Source organism: Nesoenas mayeri, assembly GCF_963082525.1.
Source record: "Nesoenas mayeri genome assembly, chromosome: 5".
NCBI lineage: Eukaryota > Metazoa > Chordata > Aves > Columbiformes > Columbidae > Nesoenas > Nesoenas mayeri.
Window position 1 is genome coordinate 18,295,299 of NC_137548.1, and position 18,928 is coordinate 18,314,226.

Genomic DNA, 18,928 nt, shown 5'->3' on the forward strand with positions numbered 1-18,928 from the left:
CATGGGTGGCATCATTGATTTTAAATATTTATCACAGCTGGCCATCTACAGTACCTCTTAGCATCCAGTTTTTGTTGGTCATGTCCTGTTACTGCTTATGAAGTCCATGCAAGCGACTGCTACTGTTTTCCCCACAACGGAGGGGTCTGGACACTCTTTGCTGATTCCATTTTAGTTCACAACATAGTCAGGTTTGCATCCATGTTGCTGGTCTGCTGCACACTCTGCATTTCACTTTTAGAAATATCTATCTTGGCAACTGTGGTCTGTAGGTTATATACTTGATTACCAGAGGAGGAAGCTTAGGTGAGAAGTAGGAGAGAGTTGGAGAATGAGCTAAAGTGTTAAATATCCAGGAGAAGGACATGACAAAGTATGATCTCACTATATATGGGGAGGAATGAAGGAAAAAAACAAGATGGAAAAGAGCTTGTGTCTGCCATCAGAGAAGGTACTGCAACCAGAATTCTGCTTCCTCTCCACTTTGGGATGATCCCATTCTTGATACTTCAGGCTGGTGATTTGTGCTGCATTTCAGGGTGTTTAGGTATCCTGCTATTCAGCTGTTTGTCTTGCCGCAGTAAATGCCCTCTGCCTTGAGAAAGACTCTTCACTGTAGGAACATTCATAATAAAGTTTTCTTGCAGATATTCTGGAAGGTATCTCCTTCAGTAGATATGGGTTACTTGCATCAAAAACAGTGATAAAATTACTTAAGGCCTTACTTACAGCACGTGTTCTTTAAATAAAAGTGAAGATTTACCACTGGGAAATTGTTTCCTTTTAAGACTCATGTCACGTTTAACTGCTTGACTCACTGTATTGTACAGTGTTTTACTTCTTAGTGTGTGTGTAGGGAAATCTTTAACAAGCTTTAAATTTTAAAATACAAAAATTGAGAATTATTCTTCATGTTAAATTATGGAAACATGGAAAAGTTACATAAAGAAGTTCTAATACATGCAAAACTTAGTGGAATATATTTACGCAAACTAAGAAATATGATGTGAAAAAGAGAGAAAACTATTGTTCTTATGGGTGTACAGTGTCATTCCAGCTGTGCAAGTGAGCATGGCATTCAGTCAAAAGAAGTTGATTGTACACACAGTAACTGGCTTTTAATTTTTCATCTTGTGTTTATTAATAGTCTGTTTCAGCATTTCTTTTCTGGGCATACAGTGTAAAGGTGGAAAATCAGGCTTATTTTAAATGGGAAAGTAAATTACTTTTGCAATTAGTATGTTCTCTAGTAACTCACTATTAAAAAACAGACGTGTCACTAAATGATCAATGGCAATCATGGTCCTTTAAGAAATGTGTCAAGATGGAACTCAGTGTTGCTATGCAGCCTAATTGGAAAATATGTTGGTTTCTCAATAAAATGCAAGTGGGAGCATTGGAGGGGTTTGAGCCAGAAAGCATTCTAGGTTCTGCCCTGGTGAGACCACATCTGGAATATTGTGTCCAGTTCTGGGCCCCTCAGTTCCAGAAGGACAGGGAACTGCTGGAGAGAGTCCAGCACAGGGCAACAAAGATGATGGAGTGGAGCACCTCCATTATGAGGAAAGGCTGAGGGAGCTGGGGCTCTTTAGCTTGGAGGAGACTGAGGGGTGACCTCGTTAGTGTTTATAAATATGTAAAGGGTGAGTGTCATGAGGATGGAGCCAGGCTCTTCTCGGTGACAACCAATGATAGGACAAGGGGCAATGGGTAGCAACTGGAACACAGAAGGTTCCACTTAAATATGAGAAGAAACTTCTTCACATTGAGGGTAATAGAACACTGGAACAGGCTGCCCACGGGGGTTGCAGAGTCTCCTTCTGTGGAGACATTCAAAACCCGCCTGGACGCCTTCCTGTGTAACCTCATCTGGGTGTTCCTGCTCCAGCAGGGGGTTGGACTAGATGATCTTTCGAGGTCCATTCCAATCCCTAACATTCTGTGATTCTCTAGGAGGACACATCAGACTGGGCACCTGGTTTCTCTTCAAACTGCTGCTTCTCTGTGAGATTTTCTTACAGAGTATGCTGGCACTTTTCAGTTTTCCACAACTGATTTATTTGAATTTGCCATGTTGGTTTTTACCATTTTTATTCAGTTTCAAGTCAGTATCTCAGATTAATAGAACTCCTTTAGTTTGAGAAATTTCTAGAATGAATTTTCATGCTTAACACCTAGCTACAAGTTTAATGTTCTGTTCATTCTACCATAGTTTTTCAAAAAACCCACTATATATATTCTGTTGGGGTGTCATAACTTCTGCTAGAGAAAATGAGAAGTTATTTTTAAAATAACTCTGTAATAACTTTAAACATAAATGAAATATTTCATGTAAATTTAATACTTTTAGGAGGATCTGTTAACAACTGTCAAGTTTCTGTGCTGCAGTTAGCAAGCAGGACAGCAAGATTTAGTATCCCTTCAAGTAACATAAGACTAATTTGAATAGGAGCATTGCAGACTCTATTGACCAGTGTAAAAAGCCATTGCTGCCATACTTGTTTCCCCTCAAGGAATACAGAATTTCAACTCCAGCCTTTAAATTAGCCAGTCTCTGCTTATTTTTTAGTCTACAATTATTGTGTTAGCAGATTAATCTTCTACTTAAGTAATTTTTAGTTTCTGCATATGGTTTGCTAAAAATTATAGCTTGATAACTTTTACAGTCTGTGTCAATTATATTTTGCCTCAGTCTTTTCACTGAATAAGTTGAGAGTGAGTACTTAAAACTATGTTTCAAGTCTCATGGTGCTGGAGAAGAGACAATAAAACCAGAAAAGCTCAAATAGTTAGCATTTAAATAATGTAGTGTATTTTTTACTCACTAAAATCTTGTTTCTCACTTAGTAATATTGACCATGTAGCTTTTAGAAAAGCATTCAAAAATGAAGTACCCAGAGCTTTTCCAATTTTTTTTTTAAACTCTTGGTACAGTTCACATTTTATGCTGTGTGTCCAGCTCTCAAATGATGCCTACAATTTGCTCTTTGAATTTTACCAGCAGTTAGTAACAGTAAAACCCTAGAAAAAAATAATTTCTTCCAAATTTAGGTTTTTATTTCAAAACTGTATCCCTTTGTTATCTTCCAGTTTTGCTATTCGTTAGTTATACAGTTCCATCTCTCACTATGTGAGGTGGTTCTTAGGGTTAGAGGGGAAAAAAGAAGTGTTGCTGGATCAGCAATTTCATGTGTTAGTTTGTTATGTGGATGGGACATTTTTCAGTCAAAAAGCATTTTATTAGTTTCTTATTCCATACATCCACATGGACATACTAAGTTAAGTAGAATGTACTCTGTGAAATCACTGAATCAACTGAGGAGCAAAATAATGCTCTTCTGGTGGAAATTTCTGTTTTCCCATCAGTAGGGTAAGGTCTCAGAGGAAGAAAATAACTTATTTCAGCTACCCTACAAAAATCAGTTAAAAAAATAGAAGATGAGTGGGACATTTACACTGTACTTACTCACCAACTGCTACCGAAAGTCCAGTTTTTGTTAGCCATTGTTATAATTTTGATGGAAATAATTTTGGCTATTCATAGCAGGTATCACCTGTAAGTTAAGGTTTATACAGTCTGCTGTACTGAAGTTGACTAGTTGGGCTTATCAGTGTCTGTTTGGTGCAATTATTTCAGAAGAAATCTTCTCTAAAGGCACTCAGTCATCAGTCCCATCCAGCATTTTAGGCATAACCCCAAATGCACTACAGCAGTGTGAGATCCTGGTCTGAGAGCCTTCCAACCAGGGTGAGTGGCCTGTATGGTGCGGTGAGAAGTGTGCCTTGAACAGACATAGTTCCCTTTGCTGATTTGATGGAGCATTTTGATTGAAACCTTAGTCTATAAGACTCTTGTACAAGGCGATACAATAGAATGCACTTTAAGTACTTTGAGGCTCAATTTTTCTAGGGTCTGTAGCAAAGTAAAAGAAATAGATAACCCAACCCAGAACCTTTAATATATTTTTCTTGCATTCAGTATCTCTTTGTTCCTCTCTTCTCCCGCTCCTTCAGCAAGAGATTGAGATAATGCAGCAGGATAGCGAAATAGCAGCGTTGAGGAGTGTCATAAGAGATACTGAAGGCAAATACTTCTTCTCTTGGTAGTTGTTAATCACTTACTGAATGAACTTCTTTTTCTTGTATTTTCAATCTGATTTATGTAAGTGCATGTCAGGCTACTCAACTGCTTTCATCAGGAATGATTCATGTTAAATATAGCCTTTTTTAAAAAGTACAGAGTTAAGTGGTGTTAGTTTCTGAATGATATCAGATAAAATGCTTGGAAATACAAATAAATTTTGTCAAATCAGAATGATGATTAAGCATTTCACATGTTCTGATACCCTAACTAGGAAACTTTTCATATCAAATGATGTTATATTTCTTTCTAAATGCTCTGAAGTAGGAAACTTATAACAGTATCACAGTAACTTGGCTTGTTATTTAGTGATTGGTAGCTGGAGCAATTGTTGCTGCTTCCTTAACAGCTGACATGTAAAATTCAGAAAACCCCCTAATCGGTTGTGTTCTCTTACCCACTGTGAGAATCTCTGTGTGCTGTTTTGTGTTGGGTTTTCTCTTCTTAAATAGTACTGGAATACTGGCATGCTCACATCTTAAAAATAAAACTAAAATGAAAAAAATCCCAGACTTCAGTTAAAAATAACAAAGAGTTTTCTGGCGTTTAAAACAGCTATTTAGAGGTTCAAACTTCTATTATGTTTAGAAAAGCATCTTTCCTAAAAGAATAACTTCTTTAAAATAATTTATGGAATAATTTCTTTTAAGCTGCAAATTTTTAAGGAAATTAGACTTTGGTTAGAATGAAACTATTTGCAAATGCAGCACATATGCCAACATCTCATCATGGTATGCTGAAGCAAGAGTCATTCATTGCTCCTCACATTCCTTCCACAGCTGAGGTCTACATAGGCATTGGGAAGCCTGCTGAGGCCACCGCCTGTACCCAGGAAGCAGCAAACCTCTTCCCCATGTCACACTATGTTCTCTACATGAGAGGGCAAGTGGCTGAACTTCGTGGAAATATTGATGAAGCCAAACGCTGGTATGAAGAGGCCTTATCTATTAGTCCTACACATGTGAAAAGCATGCAGAGGCTGGTAAGTCTTGAGTCCATGTTCATGAGTACTTTCGTCTCAACTTACGATATTGTATTGTGAAATCTGAACTTGATACGGGTAACCCATAGCGTATGGCTTTTGGATCTGAGCTCTTATTAGCAAAATATCTTTGGAAACAGTCTTTTCTGGTTTTTAATTCTCTCTTCTGTGTGTGCTGGGACATAAAGGCTATCTGCAGGCAATAGGACTCTTTCAGTCCTAATAGAGCTTGCAGAAAAATAAGTCATTTGAATCTGCCTAATATTCAGTGCTTTTGGAAAAGAAAGGTGGCTCGTGGTCAGAGAAAAGTTGGACACTGTGGTCTAGAGGAAAGAGCAGTCATTCTGCTATCTAATTCCAAACCAAAAGTTGAATTCTACACATTGATTACCTTCATGCTATGTGATTTCTTGGAGTTTTGAAAGGTGGGAATCAGTCTTGCCTTCGAAGAAATGTATAGCTCTAAATACAAAGGTGCCTTGCCCAGCTTAAATGCGTAAGTTTGTTTATATATTTTGTATATACATGCATGTATATATTCTGTGCTTACTATGCTAGGAAAATTATTTTTAATGCAGTTTTCTTCCAGGTAGAGTGGAGTAGAACAGCTGCAATCAGCTTCTTGCCCAATCTTTTTGTTCAGAAGTAGAAGCTAGTTTCTGCTTCGGTGCTTATGAATTATTCAGAGAAATTTCTCGTGCATCCCTGAGGGGGACATATGAGACAAAAGATCAGATAGGAAGGCAGCACAGGGAAAGTTTTTTGTTTCACCTTTTCAGCATTTCAGGATATTTGAGCCTACTGACAAATGCCAAAAGGTTGATTTTCCGAAGAAGCGGGCAGTCGACCTAAAGTAGTGCAGCTCAGTGAAAATGAAAGCTCATGTTTTTGTGGGTATCTTTTTGCCCAGCCTCTGAATCCACCTTTGAATAAATAGTCTGTAAACACAGAATGCTCTTCAGAATGTCTGAGAAATTAGCTGCCTTAAGAGGCACGTGAGATGAAAAATACTGTGCTTCCAATCCGGGTTTCCTTTTTATGACCTTTTCAGTTTGAGTGCAAGCTGGAGGAAAGGTATTCATTTCATTGGATTGGCCAGTCCTTTTTAAGCATTCTTATAATTTAAAATTTTGGTTTTAAAAACTTTTTCTGTTACTCTAAGATCATTTCTCTACTAAGATGTTTTGAATAGACACTGAGAGATTTATGCTGCATAAATACAAATATTAAAGATGTATGCTATAAAATAGTTGTCTATGTAATTCTATGTGGGGGAAAAGTACAGAATTGTGTCCTTCTTGATCGTTTGACTATTGCAAAAAGTATTTTGAGGAGGAAGTTTGCAGTGTTTACTCTTGCCTGTGTGTATAGATGAATATCTGTACATCTCAACACTTTGTGTATATTTACCTAGTTATTATAAAGAGATATGATCTCAGTGGCTGGGGAGCTATAGCAACAACACTGTGGAGGTACCAGCCTCTATAACAATAGCTGAAACAGTAACTTGTAATATTTGTATTCACAATTCTAAACTAACAATCAGTTTATGAACCAGAGTTCTGTGGAAAAGTACCTTATTTTCTGTGATTAATGTGATATTTAAAAATTATTTGATATAGCTTTCTAATGATGCTTAGAAAGCAATATAAAATGCTGCTGTTGCAACCTAAGTTAGCTTAGAGCTTAGATGTATTTAGTAAGCTTTGGTAATTTTTTTTTTTTTTTTTGGTCAAATACCAAGTATAGATTGTAACAACTTTAGGTATAAATTGCAACAAAAAGGAAAAAAGGTTGAAGGAAGGCACAAGTTGTAGCATGTAGCATATGTATCCAGCCCTGCCTCTCCAAGTAAAATTACTTGAAGCAGTTGAACTTGATATCAGTTTTGAAAGATTTTTTTTTTCTTTTAATAGAGATTTTAGAATGACTGATATCTGACACTCAGTGAAAATTCCTGATGCTAGTGGTTTAGAAATCTGGATCTTTGATATTACATGTAGTTGTCCAGAGAAGAACAAAAATTAAATAAAATATATGTCTATATTTGTATGGACAAGAATGGTTTACTGGGAATAGGCAAGATTTCTCCTTTTATAATCCATCCTTTTAATGATGATACATCACTCTAGTAAGAACGATGAAAAATGAAACTTTGAAGCTTTATTATTTTTCAGTGCAACTTTTCAGCCGTAATTCTAAGTACTTATTCCTGAATATGATCTACTGTTTCTACACAGAAACAACTTTATTAATCTGCATTACTGATGAAATGTGTGAAGAAAGACTAAAAAGTTTAGTCTTGTGGCTTGAGAACTAATGTGCTTCTTCCCGTGAGCTGGGGCATGTCCTGTGCTTTGGAGCTTTTCTGCCTAAAGGCTCTTGCATTTGTCTCAAGTGCAGACTCCACACTCTGTTAATGTGACCATGAAGACATGCACTTTGCACAAGTGTAATGTATTCTCTGAATGCAGTTACCCTTTAGTGGCTGGTATGAGCTGTTAAAAGACTATATTTGTCTAAAATAACAATTTTTAAAGAAACAAATTATTATTAATTATACTGCTATCTCTAAGGTCTTCACTGATTTACTCCTGTTTTGAAGGTTTACTAAAATGAAAAATAGGAGGCCTAGGTAATGGTGTGAAAATTGGAGCAGGTAGCAGTGATAGATATGTTCACCAACAAAATGCCAATGCTAAATGGTAGGGTTCAGAGGGAGAGGTTAACTCTTGCTGTATTTGCCTTAGTGATGAAAAGCCTAAGACAACGTGACACCAGGTGGTGGGGGCTTGATCCACGAATAAATGACAATTTGTTTAGCTGTATTCTGCTTAATTAAACTTCTTGGGAAATGGAACTGATCAGGTTATACTGTTCCATTAAGCAAGATACAAGATATTCTAACAGAGACCTGGCTGCAGAGGGCAGTGTGTTTGTGTTCACGCTCACTGCTGTCTCTGTCCCTTCTACAATGTTGGGGTTTTTATTCATTAAACCAGCTGAACAATAAAACTAGTTATTTCTAAAAGAAATGCTGTTAAAATTCTCCTTAGTTGCTTGTGCAGCTAAATTATTCCTCATATAGTTGATGTTTATATCCATATTTTCATTCACTGTATTCTCTTGAGCAATTCTCCTTTTAAGATCTACCTGTTCTCAGGTGCTGGTTTTTACCATTTGTCACTAACTGAAATGTTCTTGAGGTCAGGGTTACACCAGGTTGCTGTTTGGCTGGCTCTGGCTGTTTGCAAGGTGCCAAGAGGGAAGCTGTGACATGCTGGTGTCAATGCCTTGTACTTCACAGAAGGCAGCAGCAATAGTTCTTTCTTTTTAAGGGTTCTATGATGTACTCGGGGAAAACTACGCTAAGTTGTGCTCTAAAGGTTTGAAATACTTCAGTTTGTGTTCTGTATTTCAAATCACTTTTTATCAGACACGATGAAATCGAAAATTTTCTTTAATTACTAAATTGAAAAATGATGATTTGCACTTCAGTTAAATATTGTATATACTTAGTTGTCATCTGCCTGATTTTGGCCACAATGAATTTATGTAAACAGTTTTCTCTATTCTCCCTACCCTTTATCATCACCTCCAGATTTCTGCGTTGCTGCTGCCTTCCTGCTTTTGTCATTGTTTTCCTCCTGTGTGAAAAAAGAATAAACTATCTATTATGTCCTGCAGTCAGAGTGCTGTTGTGGAAAGTAGCCCCTCCTGCTGACGTCTGAAAAGTCCTGAAATGGGCCGTCATTCAGTAATGCCTGAAATGGCAATGAATATTTCAACCCATTGTCCAGGAAACAAATCTATGTATTCTCTCTCAGGCCAAAAAATTATTAGCTAAATGTAGCTTTCACATGGAATTATTTTTCCAACATCTGTATATGGTCATAATACTAGAAGACTAGTAGTTTTTGAATATTAAGTAATTCATCATAGCACTTGCCAGTTAATCCTATTAGTAGCTTGGCTTCTAAGAGTAGAAAACTAAACCAGAAAGGGATAAATTACTTATCCAAAATTACTCATGTAGAAATGCATTTTCAAAAAGCATTATCTTAAAGAATTACATTCCACACTATTAGGTATCTGTTAAAGTTTCCTAAAATTAGGCAGAACTAAGATCTCTTAAGACTTAGATGAACTATGTGTGCTTTACCTTTCAGTTATATTGTTATTTATTTCTAACTGCTTTGACTTCTTACATTTTTTTTTTGACCCAAAGACTACCAGAAAGGAGCCCAGCAGTATGTATGGGTTGTGTACACTTATGAGCCTGTCAAGGATATTGAGCTGACTGAAAGGAAAAGCAGAGAAGCTTTTAGAAACATGAGTTCAGACCCTGTTTGAAGGAGTCAGGGGAGTTAAAGAAGATGAAAACTAAGCACAGTCACGCAAACGAACTTTTTTCCTTCAGTGAGGCAGTGTTCTCTTGTGTGTATTCTTCCTTTCATAACAAGGACTTCATCTAGGGAGCATTCACTAACTTATTTGATTTTCATTGTTGGGCTGCTATACTGTAAAAATTATTGATTTAGACCACATAGGCTTGTCCTAAACATGTTATGTTAGTTCTTCTGGGTGGTTTGTGTTGTAACTGATCACTGTAGAGCTAAATGCTACTGCCAAATCTTAGTGCTCATCTGACTTGCTCTCTACGTGCATCCTTATGCATATGATGGTTGAAAAAGAAGGGAGAAATGGTAATTGGTTTTGTTAGTAAAATTTTGTGGGTTTGCCCTTCAGAAACTTCAAGGTTATTTCATAGAAAGTAGAGAAAGCAAAACATACATTCAGCCAAAATCTCGGTGCTCCTTGCAGGTGGTGTTTTACTGTGATTTGACCACTGTCACATCTAAATATTTCAAGTATTCACATTCTGCACTCTGAGAAATCAATGGCAGTTCTGCTTGCATTTTAACCTGGAACACGCCCATTGAGTTCAAGTGACTCAAGAACCATTTCATTACACCTTAAATTCTTTGCCTGTCATGTGGTACTCGCAGGCTCTGTTCTTTTCTGCCTTGCAAATATTAATTCCGGTTTCAGCCTTACAGCAGAAAACCATTGATGCTTAATGCAATACTCAGTACATAACACCAACTTGCGTAGTCATTAGCTTTTGAAATATTTTTTAAAAGTGTCAATCAAGGTGAATAATCAAGAAAGTTTGTGGGTTTTTTCCCCTATTTGTTTCAAAGTTATCTCCGATTATTTTTAGTGTTATGGAGTTCAAGTACAGCAGTTAACTATTTTGTACTAATCCTTATCTTAAAGATTATCATTGGAGGAGTATCAATAGAATTTTTTAATTCCTGGATGCTTTATCTGAATTTCACAGTACTCTTTTAAAGTAGATCTATTTTTGTTTAGTATTTGACAACAATAATTTCTAAAAATTTGAGTTTAAACTAGTATTTGGTTGCTCTTTTGGAAACAAAGTCACTATGGGGATTTACTGCACTAATTTAATTTAGAACTTGAAGCAGTGAGCTCCCATTTATTAAAGCAGGACTGTCTGTGCTGTTGCCCTGAGAACTGTTGTTCTGAAAGTGGCACTTTGGGGCTAATGAAACAGGTCCCGCTTCATAAAAGACCTTCTTTTCACATTACTGTGTATTTACTCCAAATGGCTTAAAGTAGCTGTAAGCAGTAGCAGATCTTTCGACAAGAAAATACCTCCACTCTTGGATGCTTTTCACCACCTGAGAGTGTGCTTGGTAAGGACTTTTCAACAGGTTTCAGCTTGTCCGTACTGTCCTCAGCTGACGGCCATTACAAGAGAAATACTGCAACTGGTTATGTGTTAGTTTTTTGGTTTAGACAGTCTGCGAGTATTTGAAGATACAAAGGTAATCTGATTTTGGGAAGCATGCTCTGCTGTTACACTGAACAGAACTGGAATAAGATGGAGAATCTAAGCCATTGGGGTGTAGGATTTATTGGGAATTTAGTAGAAATGGTTAAGGCAGCTTTCTGTAGCTTTTTCTTAAGTGTTTTTAGGTCTTTTTTTTTTTTTTTTTTTTTTAATTTAACTTTCCTGAGATTTCTTTTTGAAAGAGAATTTCTCTCTGAATTCAAAGGTGTCTTTTGTTTTGTTTTTACATAGGGATTTTTGCCCGGTATGCTCAGCTTTAACTTTCTATTTTCCTCTGTTTTCGTGTTATCTGTGGGATAGATTTTTCCAGAGTTTATCAATTCAGGCTCAGCATGCCAAAAACCATTTCATCACTTCTATTTGTTCCCATTTTAAAAAATGGAAAATTAATTAGTGTTAGATGCTGGCAGAAGGAAGGGATGCTTTGGCTAGAGTTCTCTTTATTTGGCAGGTCAGGAATCATTCCAGTGTTTTTATTGCATTGTGTGGAACTGATAAAATTCCACCCATCAGATAATTCATCACAATTGGCTGTTGCAGCAGGTCAGTCTACAGTGTGCAGTATTACTCCAAAATTGCTCTCTTTGCTCAGAAGATTTTAAGAATCTTTGTTTTCCATTTTCAAAATACAAGTCATGTTCGTCTTGAGCCTTGATTCATGTTTTATAGCATAAAGTCTTTTTGAACTGGGTTCTATTATCAAAACTGAGCTATTATAAATTAATTGCATATAACGCAAGTACAGATTAAGTATTATAATTTGGTAGGTAGCAACCAAATATTGTTTTGGGTTCAAGGAATAAAACCCAAAGATCACAATGGTCCAGTCTGGATTGGGGCCTTGGTTTTGCTGGACATCATAACAAAGCTTGTGCGGAGGGACTCCCTGCCCTACACTGTCCATGTCTGGTGACTGACAGGCGAAGAGCTGGGGAACAAGAATAGGGTCATGTATTTTCTGCGGAAAAGTAACAGTATTTCAGATACATGTGTAAAATGCATCCACTTGCCCAGAGAGGATGTGAAGTTAAAAGTCTGACAGGACACAGCCCTTGACAACCTGCTCTAGGTGACTCTACTTCGAGTTTGGATGTAGATGGTCCCCAGAGGTCCCTTCCTACTTTGGTCATCCTGCAGTTCTGGGTATGCAAGCAAGATGAGCTTTGTAGATAGAGACAATGGTTTCTGTTAGACAGCGTGATGGGAATACTTGTGTGTTTGTGGACAAAATCTTGTTACAGTCTTCCTATTATGCAGGACTTTCCTTATTTTTTATCAGAGGTAAAATGTGTGGGTTTTTTGTTTTGTTTTTTCCTCACTTCCATGGTATGTTACCCACAGCAATAATGGAAGAAAGGCGCAAAAGATTAAGATCTTTCTCAACTGTATTCACTCCTCTTCCATGCATGCATATATAATATACACACACATATGTATATATGTATACATATATTCTCTGCTACAAACCTGCCATAATGTTTTGGAGATGCCTTATTGTCTGTGCACTGTAAAAGCTGTCAAACCATGTGCCGTGGAACCTGGTTGTTGTCAACTGGTCATTCATTGTCTTGCAGGCATTGCAGTACCCTGTAGTTCCACAAAATGGCCCATTCTTTGACAGCTAGTTAATACAATGCATTTTTGATTGTGTCAAGTCTGCTGTTATATGCTTGATTTGGCTGTTTTTTTAATACTTGAGCTTTTTAATGATTTTATTTTTTTTTTTAAGCATGCAGGTATAATGCAACTGCAAGAATGGCCAGTTGATTCTGAAATATTGCCAGTCATGTTCCTCATGCAGCCTGCTTATGCAATGTGGTTGGGGAATATCCGTACAAAAGTGTCAGTGGCAAAACAATGCAACTGAAAAGCCTCGGTTGGGATCTTCACAAATTAAGTTTTTGGGCTTCTGTCTCTCTCTCAATGTTTTTTTCATGTGAGGTACAAGTACACGTTAACGATCTGCACTGAGGCTTCTATAGGCAAAGGTGTGTCTAGTATCATTTAAAGAACCCAAAGAAGTCTTTCCAGAGTCCTTTTATCTCCTTCTGCCTTTTACCCTCTAAAGGGCTTGACTACATTGAAGTCATGACTTTGGATTTTTTGATATGCAAAGTAATCTTTGCTTTTTCCTCCATGCCTTTTGCTGGGTAACTGACCACCTAAAAGAGGATGGAGGGGAAAAAAGACCCATACAGTTTTTTACTAGTGGAAGTATGCTAACAATCAAGACTAATGGAACAGATTGAAAAGGTCAGTCTTCTTAGTCCCTGTTATTCAGGGTTTGGCCAAGAGGCCTCATGTCAGTAAAGTGCTAATAGTTGCTCTGGATATTTAAGTTTTCCGTTTGTTTGTTTGGGGGTTTTGTTGTGGTTGGTCAGTAGGTTGGTTTGTTTTAAGAAAATAAAATCATAAAATGGAAACAACAGAAGGCTTGGAAGAAATTGAAAATGTGTGCTATTCTCTGCTATCTTCTGTAGTCTCTTACATCGCTTTTCATGGATACTCACTGGTGCTTTTTTACACGGATCTCAAAAATACAATTTTTGTTTTGCTCTGTGTAATTGCTTTCAATATGAGAATTGCTTTGCAAAACACTTTTTAAATTAGGACATTCTACTGAAGTATGCACTGGGCTAATTGTGATAATTTTGCTTCCCTGGGCATTTTTATGCTCATTGAATTTATTAAAGAATTACTTTATAGCTGGAGCTGAGAACTTACACAGCAGTCAAGGCTATGTGGCAGCTGGTATGCATGGCTGTCTGTTCTGTGGTCTCTGTGGGCTTTCACTGGTAGATAACATCTGCTATGTAATCATTTATAATTGAATTTCATATAATTCATAAAGATATCTTTTTAACGATTTATTTTGGGGTAAATATAAAGCATGTGAAAAATGCTGAAGCAAGCAGCCATCCTCAACTTTAAATGAACAAAAGGGATTTTATTTCCCTTTTCCTGAGAAAAAAGTTGTGTTGTAGGATTCTGTAGGTGAGCACTCATTAACTACAGGAAAACATCTGAGATGTGAAGTTATCACCATACGTTGACTTTTTTTTCCGTGTGCTGCATACACACTGGTGAAGTATAATTAAATGCTCCCATCACCAGCAATCTGAGCCAGACAAACCATTCAGTGTGGTTAAGTTGTGGTTGTCATTTATGAGTGTGAGACACTTGCAGCACTGTAGCCCGCTGTCCGAGACCTGGCTCTTTAGCAGTCTCTCATACAATAACCAGTGCATGTATCTAGCTATAAAACTCTGGCAGTTCTCAGGTGCATTTCTGGTGCCCTGAAGAAATTACCTTTTGCTTTATACCTCTCACAAGGGGGCTTGACTTGCTTTGGCATAAGCCATTTCCCAAGACTACAGACTGGTCTTGAGAAGACCAGTAGTTACCTAATCAGTGATCATTCCTTTGTTCTGACTAGGAATTATAAACAACATGTTCTTAAAAGTCGTGCTTTATCCTATCTTTATCATATCCTGACCTTAAGGCAGAAATAGAGATCTGGAAGCAAATGTCCCTCAGGAAATTATTTTAATGCTTGCTTTTGCCAGGGTTATGTCAAACAGCTGCATTCCTCAGATAAGTTGTCTACTCTGGTACAGAGCTTTTTCTGCAAATCCCCAATCTGAAACAGTTTTTTTGTGTCTCTTTATCTCTCCAACTCATCTCACTTTAAATTTTATTTGAAGACCTCTTTTCCATCTACTGCAGCTTTCCGTCCCTGCGAGCCAGTGTTGTACTTAGCACTCCTTCCCCTGCTCATGAGTCTGCAGTTTAAAGATGAGTTGAACTTTGCATTTGGAAAGGATTCAGCCAATTTACTATGCGTGAAGAGCATAATATAATTTATCCAAGATCAGTTTTCTTTAAATATAGGCTGTGTTTTCTGGTACCTAACTGATTTTAGATGAAGTTAAAGAATTGGTCTTTGAGGTTGGTGCCAGGCTATTTTTTGTGTCAGGATATTTTCATCTAGATGATCAAACAGAGAAAGCAATTATTTTGGTGAGGGAAATTGGAAGTGTGTTTCATCTGACTCTGAAAACTGTGTTCCTTTCTAAGGTTTGATGGTTATTTTTCCATTATTCTTCATATTAGAGTTGCTGTGTTTTGTTTTGTTTTTTTTTTCAATGAGTAGCAACAAATAGTATGTAGAAAGTGATAGGCAGCTACTAGTCTTCAGCAAGCTGCTGTCTCTTCCTCAGGAGAGGAGAGGAGATGTGATGCTTGGCCACCTTGTATACTGGATGTCAATAAAACAGGCCAGTGTTTTCTCTGAATACAAATGACTGCTCTCTTCTGTAACCAGAGCTGGGGAACCAGGGGTGAGAATAGTCTGTCAGGTAAAACCATTGTGGCCAAAGCTGTGGATCACACAAGCTCGTCATTAAAAGGCTCTGGATTACCTGCTTCTGTACTATAGCTTCATTGTGATCGAATTTCATCAGCACTCTTGATAACTATATGCTAATACAATAAGTTAAACTAAGATATGGCTGGTGGCCAAACCTTGAAGTCTACTCACCATCTTCCAGCCCTGTTGGATGGATGGATGAGTGGAAACTAGATCTTAACTCATTTTTATATTCTTGTGCTGCTCTATGCCATCTCTAGTTTGATTTCTTTTCCTATATCCAGCTGTATTGAAACTTTACTGAAATCCAGACAAATTAGTTCTACAACATTTTTTTCCTCTGCAATTTATCTAATCAAATACTGTAGAGGCTAGCTTAGTGTCTCACCAGTGATAAACACATGCTGTGTTTTATTCCACTTTTCCCTATTACTGTACTGCTAACAATTCCTTTCTTCAGCATTTGTTCTAAAGCCTTGCATGTAATTTCATCAAATTAAAATAATAGTTTTCTTTCTGAAATACAAACAGTATAGTACTTTTTGGTAGTAAAAATTCTTCCACTGTTAACTTGATAGCTAGTCTTATTTTTCTTTTTTGTCCTTTTCTAGATAGAGGTAATCCGGTTATCACAACTTGATTATCTGGGTCTCTCTGGTTTTGGTTTTACAGTGGCTTGGAAAAGAAAATTCCTTTACTTTCACTTTGAAAGTCTGGATGCCTTTTAAATCTGATTTTCTGCTGAGCATAAAGGATCTTTTCATGCTGTTGCTATGATGTTATGTAAAATTAACATCAACACTAAAGTCACGAGCTGGCATCTTGGTAAACTGGAAATGATGCTGTGTGTTTGGCATCGTGAAACAATGGTCTGAGTTTCAATTTGTGTTTACTTAACTGGGTAGTGACTAAAAAGTCTGGTCAATCCTGCAGGCTTGCTGAAGCTGGAGTAAGCTGGCTATGTTTAACCTGAGTGCTGCTGCACCTAGATCAGAGGTTTATTTGCTTGAGCCAGTTATCTGTGTGTAAAAGCCCAAGGATGAATGTTTTCTGAAACTGGACTCTTTCCAGTACTTTGCTTTCAGCAAGTAAACCTGCCCACTGTGTGTTTAGTCCAAGTTTGTGTGACATGAAACACAGTGAACTCAGAGTTCTTAACACTTGTAATGCCACTTCTATCACAGCAAGCTACTTCGCTAAACTGATATGAGTGGAAAAATACATCACGAGTGAGACTTAGTAGTGCTGAGCTTGAAAATAGAAAGCTGTTTTGGGCTTTCATCACTTTTCAATCAGCAGTGCTGATCTGTGCCTTTTTAATTCTGATATTAATATGCATGGATTTTATAGAGAGAAAAAAGATTAGAGCTTTTTAGTTTAAACACTTAGTCACATAGGTACAAATCTAGTCTGTACGTTTTGTTTAAACGCTGACTTTGCAAATAATTTGTGGCATTTGAAAAAAATACCATTAGTTATAGTCTTTTTTTACCTATGCAGGATAAATTTTTACATTGTTAAACCAATAACTGATTTAAATCTTTAATATAATATTTAGTATTTGGTTGCATAGCTGCATTTTTAGTTTCAGCTTTTTATATTTTTAAGCATGAATATTTGAGATTCTGAGCAAGCTTAGAGGAATAAAAATGTAGCTAAGTGAAGTGGCTGAAGAAGGTTTGGCACTAAGACAGTTAGTATGGCAGATAGTAAAACAATGACTGAAATCTCTCCTACTCTTTTTCTAAATCTTAAGTCTAGATATTTAAAAAAGGTTATATTTGGTTTTGCAACAACTTTAAATGGTTGACATGTTAAGTTTCAAATACGTTTTGCCCTGAATTATTATTTATATTCCCTGTCAAGAAATGAGGAAACCGAGGCACAGATGCTGCGACTTACCTAGCTTTAAATATGATACAAGCCTCCTGATTTATCATTCTCTGTGTCACATTCATGGGGCTCATGTTTAATTCCTGTGCTTATTCTTTGCAGTGCATTGGCAATCTGAAGAAAATTATGTTCCTCACAGGTTTCTCCAGTGTATCAGTCAGTCTTGTTAGGGCAGCAGCATCAATATTCCGCTGCCTGCTGAAGGGAGCCTGCGGGGTGGCTTTTGTGGGTTTTGACTTGCAAATGGTTGGCAGACTTAAGAAGGGTTTTCCCTTATGATATTTAAATTTAGTACTCTGTCACTGATCGACCTCCTATTAAAATGCAGATTATTAAAACAGCTCTATCATTTATCAGTGAAAATTATATTCTTGATAGTTACTGCCTTTGCACGCAGTATAAGCAAAGGGATACGTGGCAGCTACTTGATAGCCATTTCAGCTCAGCCAAGTAAAATGAGGCCCTTGTCTCAAATTCACTGCAGAACTTTTAATACTTTTAAATAATAAATCAGTTCATTTACCTACATCTCTCTTTCCCCCAACTATCTTTCCTTCTGGAAGATTTTGTCAATGTTCTCTTGGATTTGCTCAATGAATGTAATTTTTCCAAAGTCATTGCAGCTGAGGTGGTTGGTGCAGGGGATGACTGTTTGGACAGCAGACTGTTCCACAAGTGTATCTGGTATCCATACTTCATTTCTCTCATTCTTTTTTGATCTGATTTTGAGAGCTTAGTTAAACTTGGTACTGGTTTATAGTAATTCACTTTTATAGGTAATGAAGGTAAACTACTCCCATAGATCTTTGTTTCTTATGTTATTACTCAGTAGTAGAAAGTTCAAAATTCAAGAAAGCTAACTTCAAACCAGCACTAAATATGAAGTGTGGATACAGAGATCTAAAGGAAAAAGGATTGCTGCTTTCACGATAATGGCTTGTTAGTTTTTCTCAGATGTTCTGTTTGAGTCTATGCTTTGATGCATCCTCCTGTCCTACAAATCAGAATCCTACCTGGGTTTGAACAAAAAAGGACTAAGTCTTGTTATGTGTCCTTGGGTGAAGCTGGAGGTTATTATAGCTCCCAACATGAATTGGTGAGCACATTATCACTCTTGCATATTTACTCATGTGTAGCGTGAGTCAGATTTGGCGAACTAATGTAATAAATTTCCTTTTGCTATTAAGTTGCTTGTGTGTTTATATGATTACCATTATATGCAATAAATGTAGTTTTGAATGAGACTTCTCAGGCCAGCTACTTCCTGAAGGGGGGCAGTATCCTCTGGGCAAGGAGATCAGTTTAAGATGTGACAAACCATAACTCGGTGCTCCCAGTCTATGTTTAATGGGAGATAAAGAAGAGAGGGCAGTTTAATATCTTTAAGGTTGTCAGAATGGTTGTAAATATTTATTATTGTCCAGATTTTGAGGTTGAATATAGTTTTGTACTTGCATTTTTACAAAAATGTGCTTGTCACAGTCTTGGAAAACTAAAAAAGCTCTGTACATAACAATACATTACAGCTTCTTTCTGCTAATCTCTGACCTGAAACATAAGCGTGTGGTTTATGCATGTCTGACTTCCTCACACAAATCTGAGAAATTCTGCATTACAATAGATGCTATTGTGGTGCTTGAAGAAGGTGGCTTTCAATAGCCT

General features: G+C 37.0%; 1 protein-coding gene across 2 annotated transcripts in view; it reads left to right on the top strand.

The window, feature by feature from the left end:
• Positions 1 to 18,928, top strand: part of TTC7B (tetratricopeptide repeat domain 7B) — a 143,303-nt gene that overhangs the window by 107,348 nt on the left and 17,027 nt on the right. For both annotated transcript variants that reach the window (XM_080345090.1, XM_080345091.1), the window contains one exon: positions 4,921 to 5,123. In XM_080345090.1, coding sequence (XP_080201216.1) covers positions 4,921 to 5,123 — 203 coding nt within the window. The remainder of the gene's footprint in view (positions 1 to 4,920; positions 5,124 to 18,928) is intronic.